The sequence below is a fragment of the Peromyscus eremicus genome, chromosome 4 (genome assembly GCF_949786415.1).
Source record: "Peromyscus eremicus chromosome 4, PerEre_H2_v1, whole genome shotgun sequence".
In the NCBI taxonomy this organism is placed as follows: Eukaryota; Metazoa; Chordata; class Mammalia; order Rodentia; family Cricetidae; genus Peromyscus; species Peromyscus eremicus.
Genome location: NC_081419.1, coordinates 36735805 through 36759733, shown reverse-complemented (window position 1 = coordinate 36759733; position 23929 = coordinate 36735805). Strand labels below are relative to the sequence as shown.

Here is a 23929-nt window from a genome sequence, read left to right as displayed (position 1 = left end):
GTAGTTCGCCTAGCTGGAGTTATGACTAGTCACTTAGGAAATGCTTACAGAATTCTGTTGAAGGAGTCTGTGTGATCATTGAGCATTCTACCATTAAACCACTGTCTCTTTGGGCTTCAGTTTTTTGTCTGAAAATAAACGATGTTATGCAAGGTGACTCTCAAGTTTCTTCTGTTCTGCCTTTTGTAAATTTAGCTGGTATCTTGCTATCTCCTTATAACTCTCAGGGAGAGAGAGCAAGAGAGGGAGAGTGAAGGAGTGAGGGATTACTGGTTGTATATTTTGTTGGAGATACTAATCAATATTATGGATTTATGGAAGGACACATTTTATTAGTTTATGTCTCATGGTTAATACTTGCACTATATCTATTTAGCTTATGTTAATCCCACTGGTCAAGAATAAGACCACTACCACAGTTTAAAGCCAAATATAAAACAAGTTTTAATTTAGTACTGGCCAAGTGAATGGGCTCTGGCCAGGTCTATACCCAGGTTCTCAGGAAATGGCCCTGGGTCACGTTTTGCAGGGACTTAAGAGGGCAAACCCCATAATTCACTGCATTCCCCACAAGGTCCAATCAGGGGCAAGCATACATCCTGACGTATTTCCTGCCCACATACCTCCAAGCACATCCAATGTAGATAGGAAAAACAAACTTGTTAGAGGAGTGAAAACGTGTGGCTTGTTATCTCCCAAAAACAAGCCTCCAGTGTTTCAGGAACTATCTGTCCTTGGGCAAAGGGCTTACAGATCAGAAGCATTTTTGTTTCATGGATCTCTTGGGCATAGTAATTAAAACTTAAAATGTAACTTTGGCTCTCATGCTTACTGTTTTTAGCTAAATAAAATTTAATTTCTTGTTTCCTTAAGTCAGGCTTTGTGTTAGGTCAGAAATGACTAGAAATGATGAATATGCTATTTTCCATTGTATTGCATTTAAATCTTAAAGTAACTTAGATTTTATACCTATTTAAAATTGTAAATAGGCTGGGGTGGAAATAAAGGATTCCGGTTTTCTAAGAAGTTACCTTATTGCCCATCTGTAGCTCCTTCTGCTACACACACACACACACACACACACAGAGAGAGAGAGAGAGAGAGAGAGAGAGAGAGAGAGAGAGAGAGAGAGAGAGAGAGAGAGAGAGAGAGAGTCTTGCTTCTAGATTATGGAAACAAAATGGAGATGGTGAGACACATTCCATCAGTTTCTACATGATGACCCCCTTTGCTGATTCACTTACCATGTTCAAAGCCATCCTCTACAGGTGGCAAAGTGACTCCCCACAGCAGATGGAGAGCAGATTGGAGGGAGGACTATTTGGAGAACTCTAAGGGAAAGCTTCCTGGGAGCTGTTCCTTTTGTATGCGGTGGAACATCTTCCTCTATCTAATTGTGTTGAACTGGTGCCTCTAGTTCATTTTGAATGGAGAGAAAAGGCAAGTGAACTAGGATTGGGGGAGCAGTCTCGTGGGACAAAGCAGGGGTACAAAAGCTCCCTAGAGGAGCTACCTTCTGTGGAAGGGATAGAAAAAAGGTCAGAATGACTAGGTGTGGTGTGGTATGAGGTCAGGGATCTACCAGAACAAGCAGGAGCAGGAAGGGCAGACTAAGGGGAAACCACCCAGACTTCATGTAAGTGTTTTCTTATTCCAAGTATCTCATTGAGTTCCAGTTCTCAGGCCTCAAGTTACTTTCTAAGAAGTTGCTTTCTAAAGACTTTCCCAATTCTGCACGGTTAAGTGCCCATACCCAAGGGCAAGGGTGAGGTTACGTAAAAGGTGAGCCTGACAGGAAGAGTTGGTGGAAGAGGAAGAAACCACCCTCACTTGTTTATCTTGAAATTCTATGGAAGGTTTGATTTTGAAATGTAACTGTGTGAGTGTCATGAGGAAGAAAACAGGTAAGAAATGATGTAAGAGACAGGCAGACAAGCAGACAGAAAGAACATACACACAAAGTGTGTGTATGTATTTGTGTGTGTGCATGTGTGTCTGTCTGTCTCTCTCTCTCTGACACACACACACACACACACACACACACACACACACACACACACACGATGGCCATTATAGAGACAATCAATGGGTTTTAATAACCCAGGCCAGTGTCCTTTGCCTGTGATATCATTCCCTCTTTTGTCGTTATTTTGTAGAGACCTGATTAGACCTTTTTGGAGGAAGAATTTTGCTTCATTGGAAGATGATAAAAGGATGAGAAATAAATGAAATGAAATCTGTTTGCTAACCAACACTAGGCATCCACTGGATAAAACAATAATTATCATTAATAAGCATAAACCAAAAGATGAAGACTCATAAAACCAAGAGATATCAACAAAATGTAATTGGCTCCTTAAGATTATCTGTGAAATATTGGAATTTTGAAAGCTGATTTCAAATAGAAATGTAGAAGAAAATATACATAAAAGCTTTAAACCCTCTTCAACAGGGACTCTGCCAATCATCTTTCTTTTCCTTCTCTGAGGCCGTCACCTGTGATAACTGGGATTGGCAGGTCACTTTGTAGTTTCTTGATTTTTTTTTTTTGTCTATGTTAGTGTTCATATTTTTTTTCTTAAAAAACAAAGCGAAACGAAAGCAACTCCATGCCACACTTGTCTTCTCAGTACATGAATACTTGTTTTACGCTTTACAACTAGTGCAGTGTACTCCATAGAATTAAACAACCACAAATCATTTAAGCACATCCCATATAATGCACAATTAAAACCTGAAATGTTTTGTAGTTACAAACAACCCCACAAATATCATTCTTGGATTGTCTTTGCAGCTAGAGGGGTTTGTCAGGACTCATGATTAGAATTACTGTTTGCATACTTAATTTGATACAGTCAAATGACATCATCGCTGATAAGGCTTGATTGGTATATATTCCTACCCACAGTGTCCAACTGCCCATTTCTTTGCAACTTTTTCAGTACTGCGTTATCATCAAACTTTTTTTCATCTGGTAGGCAACAGTTAATACTTACTATTTCATCTTTCTACTTCCTGTTTCACTAATAAGTTTAAACACTGACAGATCTATTGGTGATTCATATTTCTTCTCTAAATTATATGTTCATTGCTTTGCATTTTGAAAAATACTTTTCTAAGAAATGTCAGCTGAGGCACTCTATTTAATGTTTCCTATTATTATTATTATTATTATTATTATTATTATTATTATTCCAACTCTATGGGCTGAACCCATGGCCTTGCACTTTTCAGTGAGTGAGCAGAAGCCCCAACCCAAGCACTCCATTCATTATAACCACTAAGTAATTGTTTCTCACAAGCAATACCTGCCTGGCTCTTAGTTTTCACCCTTGTCCAGCATAGTTTTCCCAGAACAGAATTTTCTCATCCTTATGCTGGTGATATTTCTGCGTTTTTATGACTTATGTAGAAAAACCATTCCTGACCTCATCTTATTGAAATACTCTATATTTCCTATTTCTCATATATTCTAAATGTTTAGATGTAACTGCTAAAGTATTAGGAATTTACTCAGTTCTGGTAAAAGGATATGACTTAATTTTTTATTTTTACCCAAATAGGTCCAGTTTTATTTATTGAAGGGTCTATTATTTTCCTAATGGGTTGAAATCACTTGATTATATAAGTTTGTCCATATGTTTGGGTATATTTGGGGATTTTCTTTCTTTTCTTTTTTTGAGACAAGGGTTCTTTGTGTAACAGTCCTGGTTGTCCTGGAACTTGCTTTGTAGACCAGGTTGGCCTCAAACTCATAGAGATCTGTCTGCCTTTGCCTTCCGAGAGCATCGCTGCCCAGATGTTTGGGGTTTTCTATTCATTTGACAGCATTTGATATTATTCTTTTCCTTGATCTCATCTCTTTAACAATGGTGCTTTGAGTTACATTGTGTTACTCAATACTCATGAGAACGGTTCCTTACCTCCATACACCACCATTATAATTTTGCAATTTATCTCATCTCCTCTTATGCCTTTTCTGTTTCATATAACTGTAAAAGTAGATGTTAAATACTATAAGCAAAAACTATAGATTAGCACATTGAATATTGTAGAGCATTTGAGGATAACTGTGAGAGTCAAAATTGTGTTTTAATTACTGTAGCTAAGAGTTCCATAAAACAAAAACGCCTCTAACCTGGAAGCCCCTTGCCCAAGGACAGATACTTTCTGAAGTGCTGGATGCAATTCTGTAAGATAACAAGCCACAAGTTTTCATTCCCCTAAACATGATTGTTTGACCCAATTGCACTGAATGTGCTTGATCACGTGTAGGGGGAGGTATACAGGCAGGAAGTATGTCAGGACATATGCTTGCCTTTGATTAGATGTAGGCAGGAGGTATACAGGCAGGAAGTATGTCAGGACGTATGCTTGCCTCTGATTGGATGTAGGCAGGAGGTATGCAGGCAGGAAGTATGTTAGGAAATATGCTTGCCCCTGATTGGACCTGGTTGGAAATATGTAGCCTTATAGATTTGTCTTTATAAACCTCTGCAAAATGTGACTTGTTGCCATTTTCTGGGAACCCTAGAATGGACCAGGCCAGAGTTCTTCATCCTGGCCAGTATTTAATGAAAGATTGCTTCGAATTTGGGTCAGTATTGTGTTAGTGGTCTTATTCTTGCCCAGTGGGATTAACAAATAAGCATAGTTATGAGACAGTCTCCGCTGGTGGGAGTGCGATCTGTGTTTTCCTCAGTCTAGATTTTTATAGTCACCTTCATAAAGTTTATTCTGTAGGTAATATAAGTCTTTGAATTATTATTTTATTTTAATTTTTTACCTCTTTTTTTCTTTTAATTATTATTAAGAGATTTTTCTATTCATTTTACATACAAACCACAGATTCCCTTCTCCTTCCTCCTCCTGACCCCCATCTTTCTCCCCCAACTCACCCCCCTTTCCCACCTCCTCCCAAGGCAAGGTCTCCCATGGGGAGTCAGCAGAGCCTGGCACACTCATTTGAGACAGGTCCAAGCTCTTCCTCCCTGCACCAAGGCTGCTCAAAGTGTCCCACCATAGGCACTGGACTCCAAAATGCTTGCTCATATACCAGGGATGAGTCCCATTCCCACTGCCTGCCTGGGTGCCCCCTAAACAGTTCAAGCTAAACAACTGTCTTACCTATCTAGAGGGCCTAGTCCAGTACCATAAAGTTTTTAAAATGCTTGTTTATGACATTGTAGCTGTTCTTGATAATGGTTCTTTTACTCACTATTTTAACTCTCTTTATAATATTGCCAAATAGCAGTGAAATAATTTTAATAATTAAGTATAACAAGAATTATAAAGCATCATATGTAAGAGTTGCTGTTATATTAGCAACTTACTTATTTTTGTATTTTATTTTTTCATCTTATATTGTAAAACTGTTGCTAGGTTTGTTCTTTCCTTCTTTGAAATGAGGCATACCATGTTGATCAGACTGGCTTTAACTCCTGGAATTGAGCAATCCTCCTGCCTCAGTGTCCCGAGTGGCTGGGACTACTGGGCTGTACCACTGTGCCCAGCTAACTGTTCTATAATCAGCTCTCTATCCTGGGGAGGGCAGTCCTGGAAGCCTAGAATCACCACATATTTGTGTGTATGGAGTACAAGAAGAGCAGTTACAGAAAACATTGACCTTTCAATATTTAGCGCGCATCTGTGGGTATTTCTTTTAGATTTGGATTACTTGTTTCTGTTGAAACCTAGCTTGTTTGGGATTTATAAAAGTAAAATTGTTATTATAATTCTGCCTCAAGTTCTGTTTGAAGGGTGGCTGAGCACCACAAGGCTGTCTTTGGGAAACAAATGTGGTTCCATTCAGCTCAGGTCAAACTTGGCAAATGCTTAGAGAAAGATGGTTCTAGGAAAGTTTTAGATAAACTCAATTAGGTTTCTTTTAACTGATGGTGACACTGTTTGCTTTGTCTCTTTATTGAAAGAGACTTCTTTTTCCTAGCTCCAGTTTTACCCCTCCCAAAGAGAGCCATGTCTATGGAAACTGGGGGAGCTCTTCCTGGCCTGACACTCAGTTACAGAGGAGTGAATAGGCCATTGTTCCTCACACATTGGGTGTAGGCTCCTTTCTGTCTTCTACAGGCCTGATGCTTTCAGCTGGCTTTTATGTTTCTTAACTAAGCAACTAATGCAGCATGGACAGAATATAGCACACGGGATTCACAGCAGAACGGCTGCAGGTCACGGCCAGGCTGGAAGTCAGAATTTTATTTTATTTACTTATTTATTTTTTCTGAGACAAGGTTTCTCTGTGTAGTTTTGGTACCTGTCCTGGATCTTGCTCTGTAGACCAGGCTGGCCTTGAACTCACAGAGATCCACCTGGCTCTGCTTCTTGAGTGCTGGGGTTAAAGGCGTGCACCACCACCGCTTGGCTGGAAGTCAGAATTTGATGTGATCTCCTATCACCTTGTTTCCCTCTTCGACAGGAAATGTAAGGAATTTCCTTTCATCTGGAAAGGTACAATTTCAAATTTACGGCATTGACTGCCTCTAAAACCCCAGACACGGCTTGTACACCGCCAGATAATTTTTGGATAGCACCTGGAACTGTATACAGGCAAAGAAGGTGCCTTTTAACACCTACACACATCCCCGGCTTCAAGTGGACCACATGCCACTTTACACCTACAGCATGACTTCTTACAGACCTACTTCTGCCACACACCCACTGCTGGGTACATGCTCTCCAAGGCTGAATAGGGAGGAAGGAGAACGCGCTTTTGTAAAGTCGTTAGTGATGGTGCTCTGTGATAAGTGAGTGAGTGGACGTGGAAAGACATCTGTTTTTACACCTGAAGACAGTTAGCTCACTGGATTACTTCAAGAAAAGCTGATCTTGATAAGACAAAATGCTTCAGATGAATTTAGGGGCCTTTCTGGGGTGATAATATGGTCCACCCATGGCTTCATGAGCAACTGAATTGAACATGAATAGGTTAGAAAATCCCTTCCTTGTTTGCACATTAAGAACATTCTGTTAATTATTATTTGTGTGAGGGTTAAATTTTTTCTTTTTCTTATTTAAACATGTGATAGTAACTCTAATCTTACCCTTAGTGCTTCTCCACACTACGGTTACAAAGAGCTTTAATGAGCTGACTCTGTTACTTTTTTCCTTGAACTGTCTACTCTCTAGGGACGGTCTTTGCAGTATAATCTTAGTTGCGTTTTTTTTTTTTTTTTTTTTTTTTTTTTAAGATGAATACTTTTTTTTTCTTGAGAATGTTATCTAATTACCATTGACCCGGGGAAAAAGGAAATGTCTGTCTGTCCAAGCCAGTCATTAAAATAAGGTGATAAGAGCATTAGAGACATGACGCAGTGATTAGGAGCACTTGCTACTTTTCCAGAGGACTGGAGTTCAGATCCAAGCACCCATGTTGGGCTATTCACAACCTCCCATAACTCCAGTTCCAGGAGATCTGACACCCTCTTCTGGAACCTGCGTGAAAGTACATGCTTACACACACACACACACTCACACACACACACTCCTCAGTAAAAAATTCTTAGCCAGGCGGTGGTGGCGCATGCCTTTAATCTCAGCACTCGGGAGGCAGAGGCAGGCGGATCTTTGTGAGTTCGAGGCCAGCCTGGCCTACAGAGCGAGATCCAGGAAAGGCGCAAAGCGACACAGAGAAACCCTGTCTCGAAAAACCAAAAAAAAAAAAAAAAAGCATTAAGATGATTTGTATATTTAAAAAAATAGAATAAGTAACTTTACAAAATTGAACTTGCCTTCTGCAAATTCAAATACATAATAGTCCACTTTCATCTATGTGGCATTGACTCATGTCTTACTTAGGTCCAGGGAGTCAAGTAAAAGCTTCCTGTATAATAGAGGCATAAAATAAAATAAAACAAAATGCTCTAGCATTCTAGGAAGCCAAATAAAATCTTGAACAAATCAAAGTCACAAAGCCAGAATGAAAACCTAACTAGATTTTTGCAGAAGTCTCCCCATTCAGTACCCACTCACTTCTGTCCCATGTTCATGTGAATAAATATTTTTTTTTTTTTAGCTAAAAGGAATACAGAAATTTAGGAACTGGCTCTGACATTGCTTTGTTGAGCACATCTTGCTGAGTGAATTTTGGGACTGCACACGTACTCCAGCTTTATGCTCTGTAAGGGTGATGAGGGTCCGTCTGCTGCACACGCAGACATGGCGTAGTTGACAGGCAAGTTCTTCTGGGTTTAAGGTTGTTTCCTCTAAAGTGTTCCCTTGTGAGTTCTTACTACTTAAAACAAAGTTCACCAGTGATAGCATATTTTGTATTGTGTGTTGCACATGGACACTTTTATCTGTTCCCCCTAAATGCCATGTTTATATACGTGGAAACTGAGGTTTAGGGAGTATGTGAACCAGCCCAGGCTTCTGGACGACAGCCAGCATGGCAAGTCCCGGAGTATACGACACACCATACACTGGGTGGCTCTACACAACAGACGTTTTCATTTTCAGGGTTCTGGGAGCTTCAAAGGCCGGGATCAAGGTGCTGACTTGATACCGTGGGTCTCTTCCTGCCTTTAGATGGCTGCTTTCTAGCTGTGTCCTCACGTGGGAAGAGGCCTCTCTTATATGTGTTCTTACAAGGACATAGTCTGCTAGATCAGGATTCCATTCCGTTGACCTCAGCTGACCTTGATTGCCTCTTTAATCCAATGGCAGTCTACATTAGAGATTAGGGCTTTAACAAGTGTACACAGTGGGACACATTTTAGTCTGTATTCTTAAACTCTCAGAGCCAGGATTTGAGACTGGCACTTGGGGCAGTAAAGTCAATATTCTTGTTCGTTTCATGGATGGTTAGCAGGCTGGTCACTGTTTCTTGAAGAACTTCCTAACTTTCCCTCTGTGTTCCGGACTCAGTGCATCTTCTTAAGTCCCTCTACCAAATCATCCCATGTCCCTCAGTGTTCACTTCATTCATACCAAGGATGGATTTCTACATATAAACAAAATGCTCCAGGTAAGAAGAGGATTACTTGCCTCCACACAATGGAAAGTTAGTTTTTGGAGCACATGGCAGGCAGTCTTTTAAAGAGATCTGTTCTCACACTCAAGTCGCTCTCAAGGAACATGATACCCCTTTTTGAATGGCTTTCTTTTCCTCTCCCTCCCTCCCTCCCTCCCTCCCTCCCTCCCTCCCTCCCTCCCTCCCTTCCTTTCTTTTATTGTTTTTTCTTCCTTGATGATTCAGGAAATTATGATTTAATTAATTTTAAAATGTAACTCCTTTCTTATTTTTATTTTTACATTTCTTTTACAATTTTTACATGTAAGACATGAAATATAAACATGCAGTTAAAAGCTGTCTTTTGGTCTCAAGAAAATGAGAGGAAATGATGCATCAGTATAGAAACAGTCTTATATGTATCTAACTATGCCCCACATGTAGTATTTAGGTCTTAAAGGAATTATCTTGAAAAACATGACAGGCCTCTTCAGAGAGTAGAGTGAGACAAGAATATGGAATGTGTTCATTTTGTCCCATGGACAGTGATGCACACTGGGACCTGGATGCTGGACAGCTTGATCAGATCATCTTCAGCATCCCCTCCTCACAGTAATGTAGAGACTGAAGGGGAATGGGAAGCAGGCACTTACCATTCTCTGAAAGTAAATACTAGAAGGAAAAAAAGCGAAAACACAGAGAACTTCTGACACCTAAACAGTGAAACACCTTTGTAAGCCAACAATTTGAGGGAAAGCTGCACTGTCATTGGAAGATTAGTGCTTTCCCACATTGTATCACAAATGACACTTCTGATCAGGATGTTATTTAAAATATGTAATAAGTGGCTTGGCACAGGCCTTAAGAATTAGAACAGAGAGCAGAACCATAGAAATTGACCAGTTCATAATTAGTGGGTGCGACCTGACTGATTAGTACGGGCAGGGAGAAGATCTGCCTTTCACTGATATGTATACTCATGGAGTATAAAAGTAAGTATGCTTATTAAAAGATTCAGCTTGTTAAATGCATTTCACAGCTTATATAGTGAAAACTGTGTCCTCATTTCTCCAATTAATCATTAAGGTCTGTAGTCTATAGTCAAATATAGCAATTCATACAATTTTAGTTTTCATCTGTAAAACTTGGTTTGATTGATGTTTTGATATATTAACACACTTACATAACTGTAAAGTTCCTAGAGGACAAAGTATTATCCATTAATTGTGTTACATGCTTCCTGGCCTCTCTAATATCCCTTTTAATACACACACCACACACATACACATGCACACACATATTTATGACGCACTTGCATAGACATATGTGTACTACATGAACACTTTCATGATCCATTATTGTTTAGCTACTGATGTCACTGCCACTCCCTTTAGAATTACACTTCCCTGTCCTCTAAAAGGGTGTGTGTTTGTGAATTCTAACTTGGACTTTATATGTTATAGTGGACATGGTTTTGCTTCTGTCTTAATGCAGTTCCAAAAGCAAGGACTCATGTGATGGTAGAATTTCACCATTCTCTGATTTGGCTCCTTCTTTTGATTAATTCTGAAGACTTTATAATTCACATTTGGCAAGTTCTCCTTAGGCTGAATTCACCATGACTTGTAGTGCACATATTCCATCCAAGCTTGAAGCTTTTTCTAATTCTTGTAAACTCCGGCAGTGACCTTCCAAATGACTTTTAGATGCATGTTTGACTTCTATGCTATTTAAAACTTCTCCTTTTCACTTTTGTTTTGATTCTGCCTTCCCTGCTCTGCTTCTCTGTGAAACCAGTTCTCTTCAAATGACTCAAATAATAAAAATTAAAAATGAGCAACTGTTTTCAAGTACCCTGTGATGGCACATTAGAACGGGGCCATCCTGTGCTATCTTAGCTTGCCTGTTCCCATCCTACCCAGCCCATTCTTTCCCCCAAAGCTTCATCTATGTCCAGTCCCAGATATGACCAACATCTTACACTATACATACTGCCTTTCCCTACCCATTCTGCCCTGTAGAGCTGATGGATAATTTAAGTAAGGACAGAGCAGCATGAAGGCAATCAGGCAAATGTCATAGGGCTACAGTCCAAGGCATAGAATGTCCTTTTGATGAACTTTAACGAGCTAGGGTGTACTTCGGGGGAGGAACACTACAGGACTTTAGGGGGAACGACATGACCAGCACGTGTGATGCTTACAGCCATAAGAGCCAAGTGTCGACACAGTCTCTGTCTGTGTGCCAAGGCATTATCATTAAATGAGGGTGTGGGAAAAAAATGATAGAGCTTCAGCAAGGGTCTTATTCCTTTCCTTTTTCCTTTCTTTTAAAAACTGAAAAATTCTGTTTTGAATACATGTAGCCATAGAGTATCAAATTCTCAGTGTTCTGGCTATTTGAGGGAGAAAAAAGTAAGTTGATTCTTCTTCTTCTTCTTCTTTTTAATTGTAGAAAAGGAGCATGAGGTTCTCTGAGGAGCCCTGGGGAGTGGGAGTGAACTCCTAGATAGGGTTGGTGTAACTGTACCTCAAACCACAGTGGTCACATGGTTCCTTTCTGCTTTGCTACTATTTGACTGTCTGTCAGAGGGCTGTGCACTTGGCTTCCCTCCTCCTGCCAGGCCACTGCAGCATGTGCTGGTGGGATTAATCTTTGTCCACAATGTCTTTGCAAAGGCTTCTACAGCAGCAGAACGGCAATGGCAACTTGGAGTACTGTACTGATTCTGCTGCATACAGCTCCTACTCCGCACTCACGGGCCCCCTCACAATGGAAGACAACAGACGGATTCAAATGCTGGCAGACACTGTGGCTACTTTGCCTCGGGGACGAAAGCAGGTATGATTGCACTTCTATCGAGAATGTCCATGTTTGTCTGACTACTGCTGAATGTGGGCTTTGCTTCTGTGTGTCGCCATGAATTCCTTGACTCCTGGCCTCAGTCCCCATCCTTAATAGTCATTTTGGTTCTTATGCAAAAGAGAATTCTTTCTGCCCCACTGAGGACAAGCTCTGTCTACTAAGTCAGTTCACTTAGGAGTTAAGGACTGAGAGTATGTGTGAGGAAGGAGGTGACCTTCCCAAAAGAGAGGGCGTAGCAGTCCAGAGATGGGAAAACAGTCTTTTAAAAAACTTTTTTTAAAAAAGGAAGACGTAAACATTTCTTTTTAACTTAAGGGATGTGCTCAGGTAAAGTGAAGTTATTGAGCACAACAGGCTTGAAGTTGGTTTGCAGGAACACAACCAGCACCATTAGACTTTCTCCGTTTGTGTCTCCATTAACTCTCTCCCGTTTGTGTCTCCATTAACTCTCTCCCTCCTAGTCTCACCTCCAGGCTTTCTTAGTCCTGTTAGTTCCCAATCAAGAGAAGACATCTCCTGGAACACAAAGGTTGTCAACTAAGTAAATTCTTCAGCTCCAGAGCACTGACACCACCCAGGGCTCATGGGAAGTAAGACTTGTGTGGGGTAGAAACCAAGCTTGGCTGCTGAGTAGTTGAGGCATCTCAAGTAAGTTGCCAGCCTCCCTCACACTATGTCCTTAAAAAAAAAAGAAGAAGTTATTACACTAAATTCCATTCATTGGATTGGGCAACAGCAGAAACACCATCCTTGAACTGTACGCTCCTTAAGTGAGGAAATATGTAGGGCACTTGGCACTCGGTAAAGATTGTTTGGAAATTTTTATTGCATAAAATTTCTTTAGAGATGAACACTCACTTGGGAAAATCTATGTCCACGTGAATTTGTTCTGAATTTTTGGTCTTTAATTAACCATACACCTCTTTGTGTATTTTGATCATATAAATTGCTATGAGGTCCAAAGTGTATATTTGAATTTACATACAGCAATTGTGCACAGATGTTTAGAATTGACTGAGAGCATGAGGGTGTAGCTCTGGGGCCTGCATTCTTGTGTGTATTGTGTTTTCCTTTGAGTGCCTTTAACTTCAGCATTACAAAGTCCCAGCCTGGAGGACAGGCAGGTTCTCCTTTTAGTGATATGGTTGGTGAAATGACTTCTTGGCATTTTCCACAGTGATGAAGACGATGACATCATTTGCCGAGATTTGGTTACCACTCTCAATTCAAAGTGCTTTCATGATACAAAGTTTGATGAACATCTATATCAACTTATAAATTAGTAGCGCAGGAAACACCATCTTTACTCGGATTCCAGATAGCCAACAGTCCATTTTTTGTTTCTACTTGCCACGAAGTTGTTAAACTACATTCTGTTCGTTTTTTTTTTAGTCTATGATTTGTTCTCTGGGTACATTACTTACCAAGAAAGCAACTTGCTAATTTTTGCATCAAGGGCAGGATCTTCCCACTTCTCCTTTTGAGCTCAGGAATTACATCATACTGGACCCCTGCATCGTGAAAAACATCCAAGTAGCTAGATCAGCCATATGGGCAAGTTTCCTTCCTGGAGAAGGGTTACAGTTTAGGGACAGAATGAACGGCAGATAAACCATCCTGCAGTCTGTCTCTGTTTGGTACTCCTAAGCAAGGAACTCCCTAAGGTGGAAGGACAGAATCTTGTGCTTTGGGGGCAAGTTTGTTTAGACACACAGTGCTTAGTGTATCAGGAAGATCTAATGTGCCTCTGAGAGGAGAGAGACCCTTGAGAAAGCAGTGCGATTGGCCTTTGCTATCCATGGAGCACTGGTTCCAAAAACCACCACCCATGAAAATCAAGGACCACAGATGCTGGAGTCTCTGATATAAAGTGGCAGACTATTTGCATATAAACTACTAGGATCAGGTGTAATACCTAAGACAATATCATTGGCTATAGGAATAGCTGTCACATTATATTGTTTAGAGAAGGATGGCAGAAAAGGAATATATACACATTCAGTGCAGATGCAATGTTTTGTTTCTATGGAGTGTTTTCATCTGCAGTTGGTTTAATGAATGGATGCAGAGAGCTGACTATGGTTGCCCCCGCACCCAGAGCCACTGAATAGGTTTGAGATGTTGTGGATTTTAGGAACTTCATTCTAGAAAAGTGGCAGGGTGGCTTTTTCAGTAGTTGGAGAAAGAAGAAATAAAGCAATAGAGAGGAAAGGTAAAAACTTGGTGATCAATAGCACTAAAGACCATATGAATTGGAAAAGGACAACCAGGAGGATTGAGTGATTATTGGAGGGAATGATAAGAGGAATTTAGGTGTATAAAAATGTGTGAGCACGCAGACTTCCTATACCACTAATGTATGCCCATGCTCTTCTCTATTTCTTCTTTTTCTCTTCTTGTATTCTTTAACACACTGTGCATGTACTTCCCCCATTCTTAAAGCTTTTTCTGACCTAGCAGTGGTGGTACACACCTCTAACCCCAGCACCTGAGAGGCAGAGACTGTCGGATCTCTGAGTCAAGGCCAGAGTCAGTTCTAGGATATCCAGGGCTACACAGAGAAACCCTGTCTCAGAATTAAAAAAACAAACAAACAAACAAACAAACAACAAACAAACAAAAAACTCCGAACCTTTTTCTAAACCAAACCTTTGGAGCATGGCACTCAGGATACTACGTAACTACTCTCAGTGAAACTTCATGCAGGTATTTGCTAAGATTTTATAATTTTCCACATGGACATTTGCTTCTTGTGAATTGTTTTCTTAGAAAAACAAACATTAGTAGCAACAGCAACAACAACAACAAATTAACCCCCCACCCCGGCACGTCTGAATGGTCTGCAGCAGGATTCCCATGAGGCAATAGTAGCAGCCGTGGCAGGTGTTCTTCTGTCTGCAGTTATTTTCAACACTTTGACGGCTGACGTCAACATTCATACTTCTTGTTATTGTGGCTTTGGTTTCTGCAAAGCTATATCTGGCTAGCTTCTAGTTTCAGCTTAATCTTCAGAATCCACTGGGGATTCGCACCCAGAATTGTTTAAAAATAGATTTCTGTGTGTGCAAATTATTTCAGTACCTGCATTGGTAAGAATTGACAGACACATCAGTAATACTTCTAATTTTGAACGTAGTTTTTTGGGGTGAAGTCCCTGCAATATAAAACCTTGAGGGAGGTTAATGGAAGAGAAGGGAAGTCTTATAAGCATCCCATGTCCCAAGGGTAGAAATTGCGCCTGACTGCTACTCTTACAAGGCTATAATGAAGGTGGCTCTCTCCTAGTGTGGCAGAGAGAACCAGGAACCTGGCACACAGGTATGAAGGTTGACTGTGAATTAGACCTAAACTTATTGTCACTGTCTAATTTTCTTTGAGTGATGAAATTATTGCTAAATAGGAAGCTTCTAGAAAGCTGGTTTCACATACAATTTCAGTTAGGGATGATACTAAATGCTTGTAATGGGTATAGTTCCGAGCTGAGATCTGCCCACAGGGGCGTTCTTTGTACTTCTGCCATTATCTCATTTAGGCAACATCAAGCCTGCAGTGTTATGCTTGGGCTAATATCCAATCATTCTTCTTTAAAAAGAGGTGAGGAGCCGGGCGGTGGTGGCGCACGCCTTTAATCCCAGCACTCGGGAGGCAGAGCCAGGCGGATCTCTGTGAGTTCGAGGCCAGCCTGGACTACCAAGTGAGTCCCAGGAAAGGCGCAAAGCTACACAGAGAAACCCTGTCTCGAAAAACCAAAAAAAAAAAAAAAAAAAAAAAAAAAAGAGGTGAGGGGCTGTAATCAGACCTCCATGGAAGCTGGAATATAGTATTCACCTCCATATGGGTATTCTAAGTTGGGACATTGACTCTAGTTTCATTTTTCTGTTGTGTCTTTGGATAGTTTGATGATCCTTTCTGTCTTAACGGTCTGATTTTCAGAAGATGGGGAGAACTGTATTCCTGAAACAATTGGGAATAAAAGTGAAATAGGCAGGGAATTGGAAAGAGCCAAGGATATAATTCAAAACAAAGTACTTAAAAAAAAGCCCACCTCTGAATCTGTACCCTTCCCTAACCACACCCCCAACTTTTGCAGGAAATGAGTAGCAGAGCCAGGAGAAGAACACAACAGTCTGCCCTAGCAGCAAAAGTGGCAGCTTCTGTGTTGGTCTCTGAGCTGCTCTGAGGAGGGTTCACCAACAAGCTGTGTTTCCGATTTCCTTTCTGCTGTGCACATTGACAGCTGCTGTGTTTGGTCTTGATTTTCCACTAAAGAGAGACCCGAGAATCACTGCCTAGCAGGAGACATTGTGTGTGGAATATTAATGCCTTGTCTTTTAAGTCATCTTCCTGAAAGCAGAGGAGCCTTCCTAAGATCAGCCTCAGACATCACTAGACTCGTGGCTAGGAAGAAGCTACGGAGCCTGGTGTGCTGTAGTTAGAGCTGAATGTGCAGCTTTCAAGCCTGCCAAATTGCTAAACCTAGACTTCTCATATTAGATAATGTGTAATAAAAGACAGCTGTTGCCAGCATATGCTGTGAATTGCACACCAGTTCTCCATTCATGATTTCTTTGTGTGTGTGTGTGTGTGTGTGTGTGTGTGTGTGTGTGCCATCACTACAACTCAGAAAGACTCTGCCTGGGAGGGCAGTCTGTCTGGGCAAGACCTACTCCAAGGCCACATCTTCAAACAGGGCTGATGCATGCTAGAGAGATGGACACAGAGAAAACTTGATTCAGAAGACCCTTGACAGGGCCTTAGGCACACTCCAAGTAACAGGCAGTTTAGCAGGTGAGCAAGGCAGAACCTTGAAAGTTCCTTTTTATTTAACCTCTTGGACAACTCTGATCAAAACCAAGAAGACTTTGCATCAAGATGTGGCTGGCCACCATTAAAGAGTTTGATGGTATCTAATGTATTTAAATTGCTTTGTATGTATATGTTCACTGTTTAAAATCTCTTTACCAACCCAGAATGGAAACTAATTTATAATCCGATTTTGTCTCAACTTTTTGTGTCACTGATAACCCAAAAATAGCAGCCACGGGAGTGTTCCCATATTACTTTTTAGCCAGCGAGCTACACATAATTGTTACAAGGAGGGAGGTGAGGAACATCCTCTTTTGTAAGCAGAAGTCTGATCTATTGGGGGGGGGCGCTGAAAGGTTTTAGATTTTAATCTATCCAAAATAACCTGTCACTTAACAGGCATGTTGAGGAAATCCCGAGGCGCCTATCAATTCTATGAACACAGGGATAAGGAAAGGGTATTTAACATTGTGGTAGTCAGATATTTTATTAATTCTTGCCAACTGGTTAATTCTTGAGGGCTGTTTAATTCTTGCTAACATTCATTTATTTAGCATTAGATATTAAGATACCACTATTTTACTTCGTTTTTCCTTAGCTCTCTTTCTACACCAGTTGATGTTTTTCGAGTAGTCCCCTCCAATTCTATTTTAGCTTTTTAAAATCCTTCTATATATTTGAGATTTTCATTTTTATCTTTTTAAAACTACCTTTGAATTTTTCCCACAAAGCTTTCATTTAATGGAGGACAAAGTTTAAAGGGATCTTAGCACATCCGATTGAGCTTGAATATTTCACTCGGGGCCTCTCACCATCACTCAGTTGCAGATGGTGTCTGAGGCTTAGTTCTGTCTGTCTGTTTCACTATTTTTAAAGTCACAATCTACTCTAAGCCTCGTGTGAAGCATTGGGGTGGAAAGTAAAACCAGTGTATTTCCCCAGAGTCCCAAAGCATACAAATGATTGATTACCTAAAGACGTGAAGCATTTGATCAAATATGCTCTTCATACAGAGTGTACCTATGGACACATATAAACCTCCATGTGGATGGTAACAGGAGGGATACGACAAACTGTAATAGCAATAGCAATGTTTTTTTTTTTTAAAAAAAAACCCTTAATTGTGATTATAGCTAACTGAATTAAATAGAGCTGAACTAAGTATTTGACAATCTGAATGAAGGGTGAAATACAAGGAGATAGTGATAGTGAAAATAGATAAAGAAAATAGGAATACAGTGTAAGGGTGTGAGGCCTGCAAATATCACCTTTTTCACTCTCTTTCCCAGAGATGCAGCCCTTCTGATGTAACGGAAAACTACCCATCCCTGTTAATCTCCCTCTCTCCCTCCCTTTCCTCCCTCCTCGTGTGTGTGTGTGTGTGTGTGTGTGTGTGTGTGTGTGTGTGTGTGTGCATATACATGAAATATTTTAGGCACAAAATCAGATTATGGCAAACCATTCAAATTGCTGTAGGTATTCCATAACTAGTCCTTATAAACCAAGATTAGAAACTTATTCCAAGCCTAGAGTATAATTTGGGGTCTGAGCCTTCCAGCTTGAGAATCCAGGTGTCACTGACAAAAGAAGACAGTACAATTGTTACACATCAAGTCTGTGGAATGACATCATCTCTCCAGTGTATATAGTGACTGGTGGCTGAATTTCTAACACTGAGGCATTCCAGAAAATTTGTGAAATTGCTGGCACTTGGTACCTGACAATTTGAATTTATGGTAATGCAAGCTTCTGTGGATTTTGTCCTGTATGCATTAATTTCTTCTATGTATTTTCTATGTGCAGTTTCTATCCTCACATTATTTTTATTTATCTTCATCAACTTCTTGGATCTACTATTTTATTTATTTGCTTATGAATGACAATTGCATTATGTTGGCAGCTAAATGTCATAGCTATCAGCTGGAGAGATGGCTCAGCACTAAGAGCACTTGCTGCTCTTGTGGAGGACCTGCATTCAGTTTCCAGTACTCTCATAGAAGTTCATGACAAGCTGCCCTTAGTTCCAGTTCCAAGGATCTGGTGACTCCTTCTGATCTTCACAGATACCAGTCATGCACATAGTGTACATACACACATTCAGGCAAAACATTCATATATACACATATATACATAAATAAACAAATCTTTTCAAAAAGATTTTGTTTAATTAGGGGCATGATGTTATGTTTTGAGCCCTTAGAACAATACTTAAGAAAGGACTAATTAATAATTAACATCTGCTAAATATTTCTTAAACAAATGAAACCAAAACTAAAACTGGTCATAGTCCCTTAAAACGAAGGTCTTCCCCTTTGCTGACTTTCTCTCTATATAAGAGTTTGGGTCTGTCCCAGAAGCTTATGCCTATATGACTTTTTCCAAAATGTGCAGGGGAGTGAATGTGATGTTATTTATAGCATTAGGAGGTTTCTTTGCTTTCTTGGCAGGAAATCTCATATTTTCTTCCAAAACTATTGTGAAAATAAGTCATTATCAGAATTGGGGTGTTTTGAGCTCCATCATTTTTCTGAATCTATTTCTTATTTTCTATCCTGATTGTTTTTGTGTGCGTGGTGGTGGTAGTGGGGACTCTCTCTCTCTCTCTCTCTCTCTCTCTCTCTCTCTCTCTCTCTCTCTCTCTCTCTCTCTCGTGTGTGTGTGTGTGTGTGTGTGTGTGTGTATGTGTTTGTGTATGCATGTAATGCTGTGCATGAGGAAGTCAGAAGACAAATTGCAGGAGTTGGTTCTTCCCTCCCACCAATCAAACCTATGTGGTGAGCCATCCTGCCTGCGCTTTGAGTCATATTTCCGTATGTAAGCCTATTCTTGGCCTGGTAAAAAGAGTAACACGTTGAACTGTAATAGTAAATATAAGCATCTCATCAGCAGCTATGGAAAATATGGACTGTGTGGTTTTCATGCCATCCTATGGGTAGGTGTTTCAGTATGGTTGTGAATTGTTATAGCTCATTTTGAGAGATTGACATAAACATGGGTTAGACATAAAGCAATCGTTGGAAGCTTGAAAGTCTGCTACACGGAGCGAATGTTCTCCTCGCACAGTATCTTACTGTCTGAGCTTCTCCTTGTCTTCTCAACAGAAGGTCTGGGAGCCCCTCTTCTCCCAGAGTCTCTCTTGCTGTTACAGGATAATGGACAATACTAATCTTATCTAATAAGGTTTCCAGGTTGATGATGAAGAACAAAGTTCTTTGTGACCCAGAACAGTTGCAGACACATCTTAAAGACCTTGAGATAACTCTATGCTTTTTTTTATTTTTCAGCTTGCTTTGGCCAGATCAAGTTCTCTAGGTGACTTTTCCTGGTCTCAAAGGTAAAGAGATTCATTTTTTCCTTCCTTCGTTCCTTCCTTCGTTCCTTCGTTCCTTCGTTCCTTCCTTCCTTCCTTCCTTCCTTCCTTCCTTCCTTCCTTCCTTCCTTCCTTCCTTTCTTTTTCTTTTTTATTAAGTCTCTGCCTGAGATGCTTAGGGATGTAAGTGTTCCAGTATATGCGTGCACGCGCACACAGACACACACAGACACACGTACAGACACACAGATACAGACACAGACACACAGACACAGACACATAGACACATAGACACATAGACACATAGACACATAGACACATAGACACACACACACACACACACACACACACACACACACACACACAGGAGCACACATCCCTAACCCATACTACAGTTACAGAAATGAAAGCTAGTTTTCATTGTAACAGTAATTGTTAATGCTAAATATATGCCAGATATGATACTTTGTTATTTACGCAGTTTAAACTTTTTTTTCCTTACAGAAAACTTGTTACTGTGGAAAAGCAGGACAATGGAGCTTTTGGATTTGAAATTCAGGTGGGCAGTTTGCAAAGATTCTAGATTTCTAAGGAAGAAGCAGACACTAATTACATTTGCAAAAGATACTAATTAAATTTCAAAGAACAAGGAGGTTAGGATAGGGTTAGAATGAGGATGGAGACTAGATTTTATTTAGTGTGTGGCTGTTTTTCAGTATGCTAAGTACCATCTGGGTGAGAAAACATTGAAACTTCTGTTTCCCTAAAGATGCACTTCCTCCTTGGGCCGAGTCACTGCGGTCTTAAGGGTAGGCCCAGACACAGGGGCTTGATACTTCAGGACCTTAAAGAAGAAAGCAAAGGACATTTTACAGAACTTTATTTTCATATAAGCATATTCTTGTACTGTATGTATATCAGATTCTAAATACTTGAGCTGGACATTGTGGTTCATGGCTTTAAACCAGAACTTGGGAGGGAGAGGCAGGAAGGGAGTTCCAGGGTAGCCAGGACAACATTGTGAGACCCTGTCTCAAAAAAAAAATAAAATAAAATAAATAAATAAATAAATAAATAAATAAATAAATAAATAAATAAGGAAAATAAAAAGGAATACTTGTAAGATGTTTAATTTATGTATATAAAACTCATATTTAGTACAACAGAGAGCAAACCTTTCTTATTGGGTATAACAAGAAATTTGTACCTCTCCCCACCGATAATAAGATAACACTTTATTACTTGAAACCATTGGTGGAAGTTTTTACCTGTCTTCATTGGTTTCAATGTGGCTGTCCAAGAATGTCATTTACTTGTTGCCTGTCTTTTCATGATTATATTTGTGAATATGGCGAATGGAGTCACGTGGACTTTAGTCTAATTGAGTGCCGTGGTAGTAGCAACTGAAGTCTCAATTTTTTCCACATCATTTCTGCATTTCTTTCCGATGTGCTTTGCATTATCATATTCTTATGCTATATGTCAGATTTTAGATCTTAGCTTCAGTGAGTGCTGCTTTCAGAAAACTTTGGTGTGATATCAACCCCATAAAAGGAAACTTAGTGTATATTTTCGGAGCAGGAGCAGGAGCAGGAAGCTGCTACGTTAAACATGCTTTATGAGTAAAGAAACAACACAGTATGAACAAGGAAGTCATGGGAGAAGAGTTTCTGCTTTCTGAGCTCCTTACTTTAAACTTACCACAAAATCACTGAGACATAAATTTGTACAAAAATGGGCTAAATCTATAAGATTTTAGAAGTATGGACCTCCCCCACACCCCACCATGAGCCATTTGCCTTTCTCTAAGAGATACTGCTTGTTTATCACGGCCTCTTCGAGGTTGCCTAGTGATAATAACGGGAATCAGGGTGACTGAGCACCTGCTCATTTTGTTTTCCCACTCTGGTGGGATACACATCACTGCTTCCTTCCATTTCTCTCTCCACCAGCATGTGTGTAGAATCAAAGTCAGCATCATCGTTACTAGACAACAGGCCACAGAAACATGAAAACAATGAGACCTGATGGTTCCACCTCTGAGCTACAGCACATATATCTTATCTCAGAAGTCAACAGTTTGCAGGGGTGCTCTTGGAAAATTCTTTCCAAGCCAACAGAAGCACATGATAGGAGATGTGGGTGGGAGATGGGGAATATTATTTGACCAAATATTCTTTTCTGTGCTTTCATGGCTTCTGGTTTTGCCTTTCTATCTCTAGATAGAATTTTTTAGCTACATAAATCAAAGTGCTTTTCCTGCACTGTGCTCACGTTGACACCTGGGAATGGAAGGCAGGTCTCCTCATTGATGAGGATTGCTAGAACGATGACTTCTAAAAGGTGCATAAGTTCAGTCTTTGGCTCCTGCTGCACATGAACTAGTTTGGCTTCCATTTCTAGAAGGAGCTGAGCTGCAGTGTGGTCCAGGGCAGGAAACTCTCAAAAAGGCTTCTGATACAGGTGGGACCTGAGTTATAGGCCACATAAAGCTGCTCTACTTTTCAAATAGCGTATTCTAAATGCATTATAGTTGAGCAAAAATCTCTTAGCATTTAACAGAACCAAGTGGCTAGCTCTAGAAGTGATCTGTGTGTGACTGATTATGGTGTCTCAGCCATGAATTTCTCAGAAGGAAGCAATACTCTAATGTAGCTTAATTTGTAGTAATCAGGTCTTTAAAAGGCAACTCAAAACACTGATTTTTGACTCTAGATGGAACTCCACACCACAATTCAAATGTAGTAAATAGGAAAGCATGCTTGTTTGGAGTTATGGGAGTGCTATATGTAGCACATGTTTCCTTAGTGTTTTTATACATTTTGAAGAGCAATCTAAAAACATCAACCATAAAACCCAATACCACTAAACTATTTGGGTCAAACTGAGACACCTGGGGAAGCATGTCTCTTTTTTATTTAATTGGATGGCCGAGGAACTGGTGAGAATTCAGGACAGGAGGGGTCTTGTGTGCTCAGAAATGAAATTGATCAGGCCACTTAGAGCACTTGGAACAAACCCAGGGAAGCCTGTCACTATTTGCAGAATTCTGATTTAATGTAAACACTGTTAGTTGGTCTCCCTGCTGGATATTTTGTATCTCACCCTCTCCCCCAATGCTTGCTTTAGTCTGCAAGACCCACAGCATCTTTTCCTTTGCACATGGCTATCATTATTTTCATCCCATTGAGATATAAGTAGCTTAATTTTTTCTTAATAAATATACAGTGATAGCATCAGGTGGTCTCTTAGGCTTGGAAACAGACCATTTTGAGCAACTTGCATCCCACTTTCCTTTTTCATGCCATATGTGCTTTATGAATGAAATTGGCTGCTGATTATCTGCTGGAATTGCAAAATTGGTACCTTCAGTTCAGTCCACAGCAAGGGACACTTTTCCACAGTTGTCCTTTGCACTTACCTAATGTGCCACTTAATGCTGCTGACATGATTTTATGTTTTGACAAACATCGGTTGACTTTTTTGAAAAGTTACTATGTATCCACTTAAATTTTATAGACCTACAGGCTCCAGAACCAGAACATCTGCTCCTCGGAAGTATGCACTATGATCTACAAAGTACAAGAAGACAGCCCTGCTCACTGTGCTGGCCTGCAAGCTGGTAATGTAGTTCTGCTCATGCTAGAAGCCATTTAAATAGTAAGAAATTCTTGAAGGTTAGGAAGCAGTTGTTGCTTTGAATTTTCTTGAGTGATGCTATGGTTGGAACTTGCTTGTTTGTCTTCATTTCCATCAGGAGGCTTTGTTTAAGTAACTAATAAACTACTTGCTTTTCTTGGCATCTCACAGGTGACATCCTTGCAAATATCAATGGTGTGAGCACAGAAGGCTTTACCCACAAACAAGTGGTTGACCTGATCCGATCGTCAGGAAATGTGCTAACGTAAATATCCACTTAGTTGCTATGGGGTTTCAAAGATGTTTTGGTGTCTGAGAATGCCTGAGGGGATGAGTGAATAAGC

At 40.2% G+C, this 23929-nt stretch overlaps 1 protein-coding gene across 2 annotated transcripts in view; it reads left to right on the top strand.

Moving 5' to 3' along the window:
* The window catches only part of Cytip (cytohesin 1 interacting protein), a 61810-nt gene that overhangs the window by 22823 nt on the left and 15058 nt on the right, over nucleotides 1-23929 (top strand). The window contains exons 2-6 of one of the 2 annotated variants that reach the window (XM_059259151.1): nucleotides 11644-11806; nucleotides 19921-19970; nucleotides 20451-20505; nucleotides 23466-23568; nucleotides 23757-23850. In XM_059259151.1, the coding sequence (XP_059115134.1) occupies nucleotides 11738-11806; nucleotides 19921-19970; nucleotides 20451-20505; nucleotides 23466-23568; nucleotides 23757-23850 (371 nt within the window). In that variant the 5' untranslated portion in view covers nucleotides 11644-11737. Of the gene's footprint in view, nucleotides 1-11559; nucleotides 11807-19920; nucleotides 19971-20450; nucleotides 20506-23465; nucleotides 23569-23756; nucleotides 23851-23929 lie in introns of those variants that run through there. The other variant, XM_059259149.1, reaches the window with a different exon arrangement.